The 17,927-nt window shown below is 37.4% G+C and overlaps 1 protein-coding gene across 4 annotated transcripts in view; it reads right to left on the reverse strand.

Moving 5' to 3' along the window:
• The window catches only part of Dpyd (dihydropyrimidine dehydrogenase), a 925,939-nt gene that overhangs the window by 165,662 nt on the left and 742,350 nt on the right, over positions 1-17,927 (reverse strand). For 3 of the 4 annotated variants that reach the window (XM_060392818.1, XM_060392817.1, XM_060392820.1), the window contains one exon: positions 10,138-10,280. The exons of the other annotated variant lie outside the window; for it this stretch is intronic. In XM_060392818.1, the coding sequence (XP_060248801.1) occupies positions 10,138-10,280 (143 nt within the window). The remainder of the gene's footprint in view (positions 1-10,137; positions 10,281-17,927) is intronic. 4 annotated transcript variants of the gene reach the window in all.

Genomic DNA, 17,927 nt, shown 5'->3' on the forward strand with positions numbered 1-17,927 from the left:
CTTAATGTGATACAGATAGAATCAGAGAAGGGGACTGAGTCTGGAAATAAGAGCCAACAAGTAGAGACAATCAGAGAAATGGGGATGCAGTAAAGCTGAGAGGTGACCATCTCAAAAAGATTGAAGCTACCTGATAGAGAGAATTTTATAGGGAATTAAAACAGGGAAAAAAATAACTAAAATCAGATTCTGACTCTTGCTGAAGGCCAAGCTGACATTAAACACTGTGAACTTGGAGCAAATCCAATTGGAAGAGTTGCTTGAATTTCTCTAGTAATATTCAGCAGTTCAGAAGTATAGAAAATGAGAGTTTATATTAACCCAGGATTAGAGGGTAGAATGGAGTGGGAATTCAGCTACAATGGAAGAGAGGCAGAAATATTATACAACCCCCACCCGACTGAAACACCCTGACAAATTTCAAATTCAAGTTTGTCCAATTTGTGATCATCCAAACACTATTTTAATAATGATTATTTTTCTTCAAATTTTAAAAATCATATTTTCTGACTGAATGGTAGTCTAATTTCAACTAATGGTAAGAGTGGTACATAATCTATGATTTTCTGGTAGTAAATCTCTGTGGGTAGAACTTCATTTTTTTTAACAGAATTACTTGGGAACCAATGTTCTAAAGAGCTTTGGGAAAATTGTTTAGGCCATTTTCTGCCAGAACTGATGTTGAAGAGGGTTTTCTGCTTCAGTTGAGAGTCTTTCATTTTCACTTCATTCCTGAAGAAATAAGATCTGTGTGGACCATTCTTATCCTTTCAGCCTTAAAAAAATGTTACTGCACAGAACAAGGACATTTATACAGCCTCCAGGGACAACAGGGACCATGGACATCCACATGACCTGCCGAGACAACACAGACAGTGGACACCAGCCCTGTCCCCAGCTGAAGTACAGACAAGGAACACCAACATGGCCTCCAGAGGCAGCACAGATCATGGAGGTCTTTCTAGGAGGCTCAATCCATAAAATGAGCCATTCTTCATATCAGATATCCTGATATTTTTCAGAATTAGAGTAATCTTGCGGCTGGAGACATTGCAAACTTTTGTGTCACACATTACACACAAACACAATATGTGTGTGTATGACTTACATAATTATGTTATGTTATGTTGTGTTATGTTATGTTATAGCATATTACCCAAAGAGTTTTACATGCAAACACTTATTGTAAAGAGTCATGAGTCTGGTTTCTGGTTTCTGAAGCACCACAAATACTGGACAATTGCATAGACTCATCTTGGATATCATTGTCCAGAGTCAAGGGAGGGCAGACCTGGGAGGAATGAGAAGCAAGTGTGATAAAGGATATATTGTGTGAAATTCCCAAATAATCAATAATAATACTATGTTGAAAAAAAAAGTTTCTATGCTTTCTTCTAGATTTCTAGTTTCCTGTGAGAAACCAGCTGGTTGTCCTCAATGACTTCTTAGAGATCTGCAGTAATTTTTCTCTTGCATCTTTGGAGGTTCTTTCTCTGTTTAATGGAGTTTTCAGAAGTTTGAGTAAAAAAGTGATAAATTCATTTTTATCTATTGTATTTAGGGATCTCCTGAGTTCTGGAATATATAGGGTTATGACTTTTACAAAATACCCTTCATCTTTATTTTCTTGAACATCTTCTCTGTGATTAAATACTGTGTCTCAGCTCTAGGGCTCTGTTCCTTTCTTAGCTTTTTGATATTTTTTTCCACCACTGCTATTTTTTTCCTATCTCTTTATTGTGCTGCTGAGCACATCAGTTGAATTTTCTTTTGTAAATGTAATTAACAGAATTTTTCCAGTTTCTGTTTGTTTCTTCTTTTTCACATTCTTTGAATTTTATAAATTACCAAAAATATTTTCATACAATATACTTTATAATATTCTTTCCACTCCCCAATTTTTTTCCGTGTCTTTGCATCTAGTTTCATTTTCTTTCAACAACAACAACAACAACAACAAAAACCCTCAGAAAATCTAAACGCACAAATGTCAATAAGAAAAAAAAGAAAGTCCCCCCCATCACCTGCCATCCAGAAGAGGCCTATGGGGGGCCCAGCAACATTCAGCATAGAGCCCTTGAGGCCTATTCCCTGCCTGCCTGATTCACCAGGGGCACACCTAGCAGAGGCCTGCAGAACCCTAGGAACCTGAGGCCCAGCTACCAGAGGTAAGCAGTGGGCTCTTCCCTTAGCTCAATTGTGAGGCCCAAGTCTTTGCCTGACTCCCTGAGGAGTCCTGCAAGGCCAGATGTCGAAAGGCCAGTGTAAGAACACAAACAACAAAAGTCAGGGCGATGTGGTACCATAGGAGCCCAGCTACCCTTCTACAGTAAGCCCTGGATATCAACACAGCCAAAGCACAAGAAGATGATCTTAAATCCAGAATTGTAAAGATGATAGAGGACTTTAAATAGGAAATGAATAAATCCTTTAAAAAAATACAGAAAAATACAATCAAACAAGCAGATACCCTTAAAAAAAATAAATAAATTCCTTAATGAAATACAGGAAAACACAATTTAACAGGTGAAGGAAATGAATCAGACTCATCAAGACATAAAAGTGGAAGTATATGCAATAAAGAAAATACAGATTAAGGGAATCCTGGAGATGAAAAACCCAGTGAAGAAACAGGAACAAGTGACACAAGTATCACCAGAAGAAATCGACGGAGTCAGTGCAGTCCCCATCAAGATCGCAGCAAAGTTCTAACAGACCTTGAAAGAGCAATCCTCAACTTCATATGGGAAAATAAAATTAAAAAACCCAGGATAAGTAAAACAATTATGTACAATAAAAGAACTTTCAGATTTCAAGGTGTACTACAGTACTACAGCAATAAAACTCAAATGGTATTGGCACAAAAACAGAAAGTTTGATCAATGAAATTGAATCAAAGACCCAGCAATAAGTCCACACACCTAAGGACATCTGATTTTTAACAAAAAATCCAAAACCATACAATGAAAATAAGAAAGCATCTTCAACAAATGATGCTGATCTAACTGGATGTCTACAGGTAGAAGAATGCAAGTGGATCCATATTTATCATCCTGCACAAAACTTAAGTCCATGTGGGTCAAAGACCTCAACATAAAATCAGATACACTAAATCTGATAGAAGAGAAAGCAGGGAAGAGCCTTGAATGCATTGGCACAGGAGACAACTTTATAAACAAATCACCAACTCAGGCATTAAATCAACAATTAATAAATGCGACATCATGAAACCAAAAAGCTTCTGCAAGGCAAAGGACACTGTCAACAGCACAAAACAGCAGCCTATAGAATGGGAAAAATCTTCATCAACCCCACAGCCAACAGAGGGTTAATATACAAAATATATACAGAACTAAAAAAAAAAATTAGAAACCAACAAACCAAATAACTCAACTAAAAAATGGTGTACAGAGCTAAACAGATAATTTTCAACTGAAGAATCTCTAATGGCTGAGAAGGACTTAAAGAAAGGGGACCAAGGGCTGTCTCTGACATGAACTCTGCTCTTGCTCTTCAATCACTTCCCCTGGGCAAGGCAGCATTGCCAGACAAGAGGATGCAGGCAATCCTGAAGAGACTTGATTGTCTGGGGTCAGATGGTAAGGGAGAAACACTCCCCCTTTCTGAGGAGTATGAAATAGGGATGGGGAGAAAAGGGAGGAGGGTGGGACCAGGAGGAGACAAGGTAGTGGACTACAATTGGGATATTAAATGAATAAATTAAATAAAAATAAAAACAAAACAAAAAGAAAGAAGGAAAAAAAGAAAGAAAGAAAGAAAGAAAGAAAGAAAGGAAGAAAGAAAGAAAAGAAAAGAAAAGAAATGTTCAACGCCCTTAATCATCAGAAAAACAGAAATCAAAATAACTCTGAGATTCCATCTTATACCAATCAGAATAGCTAAGATGAAAAACACAAAATACAGCACATTCTGGAGAAGATGTGGAGCAAGGGAACCCTCCTCCATTGCTGATGAAAATGCAAACTTTTATAACCATCGTGAAAATCAATCTGAAAGTTTCTCAGAAAATTGGGAATAGATCTCCCTCAAGACCCAGCTATATCATTCCTGGGCAGATACCCAACAGATGCTTTACCATACCACAAGGACACTTGCTGAACTATGTTCACAGCAGCTTTATTTGTAATATCCAGTAACTAGAAACAACCTAGTTGTCCCTCAGCTGAAGAATGGATAAAGAAAAAGTGGTATATTTACACAATGGAATACTACTCAGCTATTAAAAACAAATATATCATTAAAACAAAGATATGTTATTAAAAATAAATATATCATGCAATTTTGCGGGCAACTGGATGGAACTAGAAAAAATCATCCTGTGTGAGGTAACTCAGACACAGAAAGACACACATGGTATGTATTCATGTGTAAGTGGATATTAGCCACAAAATAAAAAATAACCATGTAACTATCCAGACCAAAAGATGCCAAAGAGGGCTTGAATTTCACTCACAAGAGGAAATAAAATAGACATCTGAAGTAGATGAAGGGAGAGAACTGGGTGAGAAGAGGGGGGAAGGTAATAGAGTGGGGATCAGGTGTGGGGAGAGGCAGGTAGAGGGTGGGAGGACAAAAAACATGTGGGGGTGGACAACTGTGGTACAAGGGTCCCAGAAATCTAGGGCAGGTGACCCTACTGCCAGGTGGGACTTTCAGTGGAGGGAGGGTGACACCAACCCACCCATAAACCCTTCAACCCAAAACTATTTAACCTCCAAGAAGCGTAGGGATAAAGATGGAACAGAGATAATGGCAAACCAATGACTAGCACAACTTGAGAGCCATCCCCTATCACTATTGTTAATACTCTGATATGATTGCAGACAGGAACCTGGCATAACTGTCTTTTGAGAGGCTTCATCCAGCAGTGGATGAAAGCAGATGCAAAGACCCACAGCCAAAAAAATAGGCAGAGCTCAGAAGGTCTTGTGTAAGAGTGAGAGAAAGTATGGAGGAAAATGGAGGGGTCAAGGACTCCACAATAAGACCTACAGAGTAAACTAATCTGGGACAATGGGGGCTCAAAGAGATTGAACCACCAACCAAAGAGTAAGGGGTCTGGACTTAGACCCTTTACACATATGTAACAGATGTCCAGCTTGGTCATCATGTGGATCCTCTAACAGTGGAAATAAGGGCTGTCTCTGACTCCATTGCCTGACTTTTGGATCCCTTTCCCTTGTTGGGCTGCCTTGTCAAGTTTTAATGGAAGAGGATATATTTAATCTGGTTGGTACTCTTTGGGGACCTCCCCTTCTCTGAAAAGAAGGAGGAAGGATGGGAGAGGGGACATGAGGGTGGTACTGGGAGGATAAGAGAGAAGGGACTGTGATCAGGCTGTAAAGTGATTAGATAGATAGATAGATAGATAGATAGATAGATAGATAGATAGATAGATAGATAGATGAAAAAAAGCAAAGCAAAGCAAAAAGCACACCAAAATCAAGGAGTCTAATGTGTGTTGGCTAACTATTTCCCCAAGAATGTTTTTTTATAAATTTATTTTTTATATAAATCACAGATTATTTACTTTGTATCTCAGCCATACCCCCTTCCTCATTCCCTCCCAATCCTACCCCCACCCCTTATCTCCTCCCTGCCCCATTCCAAGTCCACTGCTAGGGGAGGAGTGGACTTCTATCTGACCCTAGCTTATCAGGTATCTTCAGGACTGGCTGCAATGTCCTCCTCTGTGGCCTGGCAAGGATGCTCCTCCCTCGGGGGGAGGGGGGCGGGGGCAGGTCAAAGAGCCAGGCATTGAGTTCATGTCAGAAATAGTTCCTGTTCCCCTTACTAGGGAAGCCCACTTGGATACTGAGCTACCATGGGCTACATCTGAGCAGGGGTTCTAGGTTATATCCATAAATGGTCCTTGGTTGGAGAAACAGTCTCATAAAAGATCCCTGTGCCCAGATATATTTGGTCCTTGTGGCGCTCCTGTCCTCTCCAGGTCATACTAACTAACTCACCCTTCTTTCATATGATTCCATGCACTCTGCCAAAAGTTTGGTTATGAGTCTTAATATCTGCTTTGATACACTGCTAGGTAGAGCCTTTCAGAGGCCCTCTGCGGTACGCTCCTGTCCTGTTACTTGTTTTCTCCTACTTCCAAAGTCCATCCCATTTGTCTTTCTAACTGAGGATTGATCATCTTACCCTGGGTACTCTTTCTTGTTTATCTTCTTTAGGTGTACAGATTTTAGTATGTTTATCCTATCTTATAGGTCTATTACCCACTTACAAGTGAATATGTACCGTGTGTGTCTTTATGATTCTGGGATACCTCACTCAGGATGGTCTTTTCTAGGTCCCACCATTTGCCTGCAAATTTTATGATTTCCTTGTTTTTAACTGCTGACTAGTATTCCATTGTGTAAAAGATCCACAATTTCTGTATCCATTCCTCAACTGAGGGACATCTGGGTAGTTTCCAGGTTCTGGCTATTACGAATAAATCTGCTACCAACATGGTTGAGCAAATGTCCTTATTGTGTACTTGAGCATCTTTTGGATATATGCCTAGGAGTGGTATAGCTGGATCTTGAGGAAGCATTATTCCTAATTGTCTGAGAAAGCGTCAGATTGATTTCCAAAGTTTTTGTACAAGTTTACATTCCTAGCAGCAATGGAGGAGGGTTCCTCTTTCTCCACAACCCCTCCAGAATGTGTTGTCACTTGAGTTTTTAATCTTAGCCTTTCTGGTGGGTGTAAGGTGAAATCTCAGAGTCATTTTGATTTGCATCTCTATGATGGCAACGAACTCCTTCAGCTGATAAACACCTTCAGCAAAGTGGCTGGATATAAAATTAACTCAATAATATCAGAAACCCTCCTGTATACTAAAGACAAAAAGGCCAAGAAAGAAATCAGGGAAACAATACCCTTCACAGTAGCCACTAATAACATAATGTACCTTGGTGTGACTCTAACCAAGCAAGTGAAAACCTGTTTGAAAAAAAAAAAATCTCAAGTCTCTGAAGAAAGAAATTAAAGAAGATATCAGAAGATGAAAAGATCCCCCGTGCTTATGGATCAGTAGGATTAACATAGTGAAAATGGCCATCCTGCCAAAAGCAATCTACAGATTCAATTCAATTACCATCGAAATACCAACACAATTCTTTACATATCTTGAAAGAAAATTCTCAACTTCATATGGAGAAACAAAAACTCTAGAATTTCCAAAATGATCCTGTATAGCAACTGATCATCTGGAGGTATATCCATCCCTGATCTCAAGCTGTACTACAGAGCAATAGTAATAAAAATCTGCATGGTATTGGCATAGAAGCAGAACCGAATAGAAGACCCAGAAATAAACCCACACACCTATGAATACTTGATTTTTGACAAAGAAGCCAAAACCATTCAATGGAAAAAAGACAGCATCTTCAACAAATGGTGCAGGTCTAACTGGATATCTATATACAGAAAAAAATGAAAATAGATGCATATTTATCACCTTGCACAAAACTAAAGTCCAAGTGGATCAATGACCTCAACATAAAACCAGATACACTAAATTGGTTAGAAGAAAAAGTGGGGAGGAGCCTAGAACTCATTAGCACAGGAGACAACTTGCTGAACAGAACACCAACAGCACAGGCTCTAAGAGCAACAATCAATAAATGGGACCTCATGAAACTGAAAGCAAAGGACACAGTCATCAGAACAAAACAACTACCTACAGATTGGGAATGGTTCTTCACCAACCCTATATCTGACAGAGGGCTGATATCCAGAATATATAAAGAACTAAAGAAGTTAAAAAGCAATAAATCAAGCAAGCCAATTAAAAAATGGGGCATGGAGCTAAACGGAGAATTATCTGTAGAAGAATATAAAATGGCAGAGAAACACTTAAAGAGATCCCCAAGAATGTTTTTAACTGCTATTAATACAACTTTATCACTGCTAATTTGAAATATTTTAAGGTAATTATTAAACATGTATCCTTGGCACTGATGTCTATCAGCTGTATTTTATTATCCAACTTCTACCTTCCTGGTACCCTAACATTTAGAGCACTATATTGACCTACTTTTTCTCATTCTTGTTCTGTAATTTCTTTTGAGAAAAGGTTTCCGAATGTGCCTGGGTTGACTTCATTCTGAGATCTTTCCTCATCCTTCCAAGTTCTATGATTAATGGTGCTGAGCTACAGAGATGGGATAAAATTTGTGTGTGCATGCACATGTTGAAGATGTGACCTGAGGTTTTGCACATGTCAAGTGAACACTCAGTAACAGTGAGTGTTACAATCCCATCCCCTATGAGGGGACACAGCCTTCTTTACACTTTCATTTTTATTTGACACCACTGAGGTAAGGGAAGGAGAGGATACTGCCTTTGTACTGTTGGAGAAAACCAGAGGTTTTTCTCCTAGACATTCACAGGTACTCATGGGACAGAGCTCCTTGTTCTCACTAGGAGAGGATGGAGAATCTGGCTCCAACTATGGTTCTACTGGAAAGGCCCTGGCCACAATAGAATGTGTAGGACTGCATCCTTGTTGTCCACTTTGGTTTCACTTCGGCTTCACCACGGGTAGAAGAAAAAGGTTCATAACCAAAGGGAGAGATGGCCGTCTTGACTCCCTAGCAGACTTTTCTGGTGTCATCAGAGAGACAAAGGATATCTCACTACTCTTCAGTGAGAATTCCTTGGTGGAGTGCATCCTTTGTCCCAGAGAAATGTGAATGTAACTTTGTCGTGACTAGTTTAAAATCTTCATTCTCACATATCTGTCATGTTAGCATTGGTGTCTGATGAGCACGGAGTTCCAGGAATCCTGACTGGACCTTTGCATGCCTGGCTATGGGAATAGAATTTTTGATGCACCATGTTTGGCTAGAGTAAAAGAGGTCTGTAAGTTTTCTGTCTTGTTGAGCTGCTTCTTTGGCTGGAAAGAGCAGGTTTTTCTGTATGCACCTGGCACTTGTGGGTTGCTGGCCTCAGGCTCTGAGTGGGAGTCACAGACCAACCGGCCAGGGCCTTGTGTTTTGTTCCTTGGGTTTTGAGGTTCCTTGTCAGCTTTCCTCTGTGTATCTTTCAGAGTTTGCTTATATTACTTTTATGCTTAAGGGGTCTAGGTATATTCAGTGGAAGCTTGAAGGCAAAATAAGTCTGTTCCATTTTATTAGAAGAATGCCACCTCCAGTTGTATTTTGGTATGTCATAATTACATACTCAACTTTGCATCATTCATAAAACAATGTTAAATTATGCACATAGTATGAGAAACACAAGCTGTTTGAACTCTAGTGTTCATGTGATTTTTTTTTCATCTTTGAGTTGAATTAGAACTCAAACCCATATAACTGGCTTCTCAGAGAAATGCTGATGGTATATTGTCCCAAGACTATTAGGCCTACATTGAGCAACACTTTAAAAACAAACATATAGATAAAATGAGAGCTGGACATGGCAACACTAGCTTATCAGCTAACATTCAAAGTCATAAGGATTGTGAGTTCAAAACCAGTCTCAGAAAAAAAGAAAAAATATGATGGAATAATGCAAAATTTATAACGTCTATGTGGGTATGTTTCGGAATCTCTTTATGAAGGCATTGGAAACACTTTCCTAGGATTTTTAGTATAAGAAGCTAAATAACAAATTATTATTATTATTATTATTATTATTATTATTATTATTATTATTATTTGTAACATGAAAGTCAGAAAACCAATGGCTTCTCTGTGTGTTATGAGGTTAGGAGATGAATGCCGTAACACCTTCAGGCACTCTCATCAGACTGTGGGTTCGCCTCATCTTCTGTTTCATTCATTTCTCACAGAGATCTCATTTTACATAGATTTTCATTGTTTCTCATCTGACCACGGATAGTATCATCTGTTACTTGGTCTCATTTGTTTTTGGCCAGATAGGTGGGCTACTATGCAAGAAAAGGTATCCACAAGTTCTATTTAGTAGGATAGGAAGTAAAGTCCAGATGTTTTTCAGACTTAAAACCGAGGAATAATGGGTGCCACCATCTTGATCAAACGCTACCTCTTTCTTTGGAGGTTTCTACAGCATGTATGGCCGTCATATCATTTACCTTGTATTGGAGAACTACTTTTTTTTTTTTTTAAGGAAAAACATGAGCCTTACCTGAAGTACTGAAGCACCACTATGAAGAAACTGAAGTCCACTTTCAGCCGAGTCAATCCCACCTGTGGCCAAAATAGGAAACCCAGGCAAAGCACGGGCAATGGCAGTCACAGCTCTCAAAGCAATAGGTCTAATGGCAGTTCCTGCAGAAGATAAGGAAGATTTGTAGTTAGAATGTCTGACATAGGTACAAGTTACTTTATATTTATCATTAAGCAAAAGCAGTATTTTCTGGACAAAATTTCAACTTCTTTATTTTCGAAGTGTTTTAAATTTTCAGTGAATGTGGATTTAAGGACTTTGATGCTATTTTTAAATCTAGACAAGTCACAAAATAGATATGAAAAACCTAGAACTCTTACATAAAATACATACAAGTTATGGTTTGATATATGGGTAAGTAACATTGGGTGGAACATCTAAACATCTGTTTTAAATACAGCTGGAGAACAAAGCTTTGTAGAAAAACCATCACATAGAGTATATAAATAGTCATATAACTCTGCTATCATTCTACAACTATAGGAAGCTGGTGTGAATGCAGAGGCGATGAAACCAAGGCAATGAAGAACAGGGCGACTCTATATTGCTTTGTATATGTATTTTACAATTTGAAGGTACACAGTAAGCCAGATATAATCTCACCTGCTACAAAATTCAAATAAAATTAAAGAGAACTAACTCGATTCCTGTAATTAGAATACACATCTCTATATCCATATCCATAGACAGACAGACAGACACACACACACAGACACACACACACACTAGTCAAGCATTACCTGTATATTAGTCCCTAACCTAACAGACATAAAAAACCACATAATGTACAGAACACATTGTAGTGGTTGTAAACATGAATATATTGTACTTAAGCTTCTTTAGAGCTTCAGCTACATCCCAGAGTGAATTAGTAGTTTCATAACTGAGGAAGATAATCTGTTATACCTTGTGATAACTCGATTTAATGATGCAAAGCATTTTCTGAATTAAAGGTAGTTCTAATTATGAAAGAATTTGACTTTGTCTGAAATCAGAGTCCACTAAACAACACAGAGATGCAGCTGCCTGATCAATATAAACTTAGAGTGTTTGGTGTGGGGTGTGTGTGGAGGGGTATTTTAGGAAGCACATAGAATGTTCCTTGCAACTAGCAGCTTTTCATCTGAGCAAGCTACATCCTATACAATGATGACAACAACAACTGCCTGGAAAAGCCAAAACCATGGAGACTGTAAAAATATCAGCGGTTGGGAAAGGGGAGGGTAGGCAGGGGTAGTAGAGAAAGCAGAGCCAGAAGAATTTTAGGAGAGTGACACTAATGAGAGATATTATAATGGCAGCTGCGTGTTGTTACATATTAAGCCAAGCTCATAGAACAGAAAGCACTGAGGGTGAGCCCTGGTGTAATAACCTTGGGTTATAATGACAGTAATGTAGGATTCCCAATTTCAGCAGTTAGAAAACTCAGAGGAAGGATGCTGACATGTGTGTGGGCTGCTGGTACATGAGGAATCTTTGCTCCTTCCTTTCAGTTTTGCTGTGAACTGAAAACTGCTCTTTGTGATAAGTGCTCTTACAAAGAAGTGGTTTTCTACTTGTGATGTTCATATCAATTTCATATTAAGCTAAATGTATGCATAATGGATGCTTCCTTGTTATCACTAAATGGGTCTATGGGAGTGCCTGTTTGTTTCTCTGTTAACCTAAAAACAGCTTAGAAGTCATTCTATCCTGATACTTCAGGACTCCACAACAGGTTATCTCGAACACAGCATATTGAGTTAGACAAAACAGAAATTGACATCAGGATTTTATTTCTATGCCAAAATATTTATCAGTGCTTCCTTTTTGTCTTTATATTTTAACCAAAGAAGAATAATATATCAGGTAAACTATTGCACAAAATACTATATTCCATGGATATAATAAAAATAAATCTAACTACGAATATGACTAAAAGGAAATCCACATTATAAATATTCAAATAGACAAAGCTAACTGCATAACATAACAGACCGTTCAATACATACTAAGCCAATGGTTTCTTGATATACATGTTACTTTGAACTAATAAAGAAATATTGGTATTCTTCTTCTCCCCTTATTTAGTTTACTCTAGAGACTAAAAAAAAATTTTGAACTAAGCAGATAAATAATTTATTTCTCACTTCACGGTTAGAAGACTATCATTAACACTAAGGGGTAAAATCTCAAAGTGGTATACAGGGATTTGTCCGCATATTCCAATTGATATTAATGGACATCAAATGGCAAAATCCCAGGACACAGCTTTGAAAATTTAACCAGTTACATTTAAAGGGCAACATTCTTACACGGGTGTTAAAAACACCAGCAAATTCTCATTGGCATTTGAAGATGTTCAATTAGGTCAATACGACATTTTCTATTTCATGTTTTTCTTCCGTTCCTAAAACTTTTCTAATGTGCATAATGAACATGAAAACCTTTCAAACTAATAAAGGAATCTTTTCCTTTTTAAAAAAAAATTAAGAGGAATTATGTTCTCCGTGGAAATGTGAACCAAAGGTGAAAGCACAGATCTTCCTGTTGTTGAGCAAGAATGAAGTCAGCTTTTATTTATGTTTTTATAAACTCCATTTGATTAAAAATAACTGATACAATATACATGTAATCTATCTGTATCTATCTGTTCTCAGCATTTTTATGGAATATAGGATTTATAAATTACTTTTATCCACCAGGAAAGTTATCAGGAAGATGATGAGAGGCATAGAAAAATGACTGTGCTAAAATGTAAGGCAAAAGTTTCCTTACAGTTTCAAGATGAGAAAGGTGAAGAGATGAGAGATTCAAGATAAAAATTAAAAGTCAGTGTACACATTGTTCATGTATCCATATAAAACGTAATTACAAGTATCAAACTGCCAATTAAAGTGAACAGAAACTTCCAGAATCACAATTGCTAACATAGTGATTTTTAAAACATTGCCACTGTTATGATTACTGTCTATAGAAGAAAAAGTAGGGAGGAAGAAGTTACAGCTTGAAAGATGTGGAGACAGACTCCATCCTTGATGAAAACAACTAGGTTTAAGTAAAAAAAAAAAAAAAAAGAAAGAAAAGAAAAGAAAGAAAAGAAAAGAAATCCTTTCTACTTAGATCAACTAGCAGGTGACATAAAATTTAAATTAAGTCCTCTACAGAGAGAACTGGACAGAGGAACCTGATGGGAAATCTGGTTATATCAAGCCATTTCTGATTCAACTCTGTGGAATTGTCCAATAAAGCTCAAGTCATTCTAGGTCACTGAATCTTGAAACAAACTGAAAACTCAAAAAATGAAGGATGGAGGGAAGAAAGAAAAGAGTGAGAGAGGGAAGGGAAAAAAGAAAAGAGGGAAGATAAAAAAGAAAGGACTGAGGGGCTGGAGAGATGGCTCAGAGGTTAAGAGCACTTGAGGTTCTTTCAAAGGTCCTGAGTTCAATTCCCAGAAACCACATGGTGGTTCACAACCATCTATACTGAGATCTGGTGCCCTCTTTCTGGCTTATAGGCATACATGTAGGCCGAATAGTATATACTGTATAAATAATAAATACATGAATCTTTTTTTTAAAAAAAGGACTGAAACAAAGCATTTGAACAAGTTTTCTGGTTTGCACAAAGGAGGCCTCCTGGAGTTGCTGATTCCCTAGATTGAACTGTGATTCCTATATAATAAATAGATTCAGGCCTTCATGTAGTCATAAGCTTAAATGCAAGCAGTGCGTTGAAGTTACAGATCTTTGATAAATATTACAGAGCATTTCCAGAATGGCTATGTTTTAGAAAAAACACTTCCATAATTGAGAGATTTTGAATTATATCAATAAATGTCATTTCTTTTGAAAAAATCATTTTTTATGGTATCTTCTGGAATGCAGTAATACTATTTGCTGTAGTACTATGTCTTGTATGCATATAAGAATACATTAAAACTTAGGGTTCTTATTTAGTATTCTTTTTTTTCATCAGTCTATCCACAAAACTATTTTCAAGTTTTATATATGTCTCTTTTTCACCCCAATTTAAAATCCTACTTTAATCCTCATGATACTCAAAATAGAGCCTTTTTATTTTAGGAGATTATTTCAAAGTATATAAGTTCTACCATAAACAGTGTGTCGTTAGAAAACAAAATCATGATTGTTCGATTATCATATATTTTATTAATATGAATTTTACAAATAAATTAATTGAGAATTAATTATAGTCTAAAACATCAATCAGACAACGGGGCCAACCAGTGAGGTTTAAGCACAAACTGTGCTGCTTTCAGCCTGTGTAATGTTGTGAAGATTCCTTTATCTTGCTGAACTTCAGTTTTGGCATGAAATTGTAATATTGCCATGGAATTGTTTTGTGGGTGGATTTAGTATATTTCAAGGCATATGCTAAAAAGTGATGCTTGAGAACATAATTTGTATGTCTCTAGAGGACCATTGATTCTGGAGGGAGCATCTACTTAGTTCACTTTCATGATGTCTTCTATGCTGTTCTTCTGCATTTTGTGATGCAATGAAACAGATTTTTATGAAGTCAAAAGCATGAAGCCAACCCTGATGGATAGACCTTTATACTCTCTGATCCTGAGAAGACCAGAAATGTCTTCTACCCTTTTTAAAATTTTATTTATTTATTAATTAAATACAGTTTATTCACTTTGTCTCCCAGCTGTAGCTCTCTCCCTCATTCCCTCCCCAACCGACTCTCCCTTCCTCATCTCCTCCCATGTCCCTCTCCAAGTCCACTGATAGGGGAGGTCCTCCTCCCCTTCTACCTGACCCTAGCCTATCAGGTCTCATCAGGACTGGCTGCATTGTCTTCCTCTGTGGCCTGGTAAGGCTGTGTTCCCCTTCAGGGGGAGGTGATCAAAGAGCCGGACACTGAGCCCATGTCAGAGACAGTCCCTGTTCCACTTACTAGGACACCCACTTGGATACTGAGCCGCCATGGGCTACGTCTGAGCAGGGGTTCTAAGTTATCTCCATGAATGGTCCTTAGTTGGAGTATGAGTCTCAGTAGAGACCCCTGGGTCCAGATTTCTTGGTTCTTTTGCTCACCTTGTGGAGCTCCTGTCCCTTCCAGGTCTTTCTATCTCCCCCTTCTTTCATAAGATTCTCTGCACTCTGCCCAAAGTTTGCTATGTGTGTCAGCATCTGCTTTGATACCCTGCTGGGTAGCATCTTTAACAATTGGTATTTACCAGCATTACAATGTCGATCAGATTGCCTTAACTTTAAAAATAAGAAAACCTCAGATTCCCACATCAGGATGTTAAGAATTCTTTTTATAATGAAAAAGACTCAGGCACTAAACCAATATAAAAAGGTTTTAATGATGTTAGAAATAAAGTTTTGCTGGTGAAAAGGGAGGAGAGATTTATTTCGCATGACTGATTCATTGAAGGAAAAAGGGGGTTTTTAATGGGCAAGATAGTGTGGAATGTATGCTAATTTTGGATAACTGGAATTTTGAATAATTGGGTTTAATTCTGTTTGCTTTTCCCCCTAATCATTTGACTCCTAGGACAGCTACGATTACACAATTAATTGACAGAAGTCCACATACACTCCCTGATAATAGCTCAAGCTGGCAATGAAACAGAAGCCGGGTTGTCACACTTGCTTGTGTTCACTGCATATACAAAAGAAAAATGCAGCTTTAATTTGGGTATATTAATTAAAATGTAATGAATTAAACGGGTAACAAATTCATTAGAAATCGAACTTGGACTATCTATTTGATAATAGTTTTAACAGCACCCAGAAGGAAAAAATATATAAGCAAATCAAAAATTTCAAAGATTTCAGAGTTGAAAGATTGATTTTTAGAAAAAAAAAAACCACTTAAATCAAGTAGCAGCAAATTTATGCATCATGAAAACAAGTTTAAAATGTTAATGAAGCTAATATACTGATAAATATGTGCAGCACAACTATTTAAAAATACATCTTTACACATGGATTAAGATCCTCTGGGAAAATAAGCATAATTCAACCAGAAACCAATGCACTAAAAGGATTGGGGTTATATGCAGAGATGTGAAATCAAAATCAAAGGAGAGAAACTGGGAGAATCAAAAGCATACAAAATAATTGGTGTTATTTTAGGTTTATATTTCCACACGATGTATATTTTCTTATTAAAGTGTTTTGATTTTGTTGCTATTAAAAATATATTTCTGAATCCCTTAATACCTTTGTAGCTATGTTTATCTGCTTCTTAGAATATTCAGTATACCCAGTCAATTAATATTGAACAACTCTACCAAAATGTGCCAGGCATTTTATTTGAAGCAATATAATTAATAATATTCACCAACCCCCCCCCTACATTTTTTTTCAGAGTGTATTAGCTGCCATTGGTAGAAGAGTCTGGTGCATTCATTCTGCCAAATTCCAGAATTTCCACCATCCTAATTCCTGATCACTTTACCCTTACAACAATGTGAAGATTGTAACTGTCATGCAAATAGAAGTGTATGCTGAATATCAGATCTGATATTTTCAAAAGGATGAACTTGGAGGGAAAAATCAAATCTTTGTAATATGAAAGTACCCATGTTCCCATGATTATTGAGAATTAATTGCTAAGAGGGCAATGAAGAAGGCCATTTTTAGGTAGTCTCTAAGTGTACTAGAATCAGGATTATGGGATACTGAGGGCAGTGCTGAATTCAAACCCACTTAATCTGAGCTAAGTTTTTAAATTTAGAATCCTGACTTTGAACAAGTTCCTTAGCTTCATTAAATATAAGCCTTCCCTGTCTGGAAGCAAAATGAAATATTCCAGAAATATTACAGCAAGTTAAGGTGTCTTAAGTGATACAGTTCATGAAAAACACATTGCTTGGCTTGGCTTGTAGAAGCTAATATTATTGTCAATGCCAAAGAAAGCTCAGCATAAAGAATATATTCATCTGTAAAATTATGGCGATAACCACTTAATACTAATGGGGTCGATTGGGAAGCCTTGGGGAATCCATTCCAGTTCATAACCCACAAAATTATGAATATTAATACCTTGAGTCTCCATTTAAATGTGAATTTTTCTGAGTAAATATTTATTTGAACTTCAAATGTAGTTTGTAAAATCTAAACACATATATCTTTCCATCCACTTCAGGAGTCTATCACAATCGTATACAGATAAAATGTTACATACCCAAAAATGTTCACAGAAGTATTTTCCCTGTCTCTCTTTCTCGTTTTTAGCAAAAGAGCAAAAACAATTAACCACACATGAGATGTTGTGCTACTTAATAATTTTTTTCATCCATGTTAGAAGACCTTTCAGACTAACATGCAACAATCTCAAGTATGTGATGGTAAAAATTAAGCCCTAGCACCAGAAGAAAACACACATTTTTATTCCAATATTAGCCAAAGATCTGTTAGTGATGCTTGTGTGTGTGTTGAATGTTGTGGGTTTTTTTTCCTTTAATTTATTCTCATACAATACATCTCATACAATATCTCCAACAATACAATCCCAACCACAGTTTCTCCTCCCTCCAGTCCTTCAACACTCCCATACCTTCCCTTTCCCTCAGATCTCCTCCTCCTCTGTTTTCTTTCAGAAAAGAGTAGGCCTCCCTGGGATAGCAACCAAATATGGCATAACAAGATATGATAAGACTAGGCACAAAGTCTCAGCAGTCCAATAGGAGGAAAAGGGTCCCAAGAGCAGACGAGAGAGTCGGAGACACCCCTACTCCCATATTTAGCAGTACAACAACAACAAAACCGGAAGCTGAACAACCA

The sequence above is a fragment of the Meriones unguiculatus genome, chromosome 10 (genome assembly GCF_030254825.1).
Source record: "Meriones unguiculatus strain TT.TT164.6M chromosome 10, Bangor_MerUng_6.1, whole genome shotgun sequence".
NCBI lineage: Eukaryota > Metazoa > Chordata > Mammalia > Rodentia > Muridae > Meriones > Meriones unguiculatus.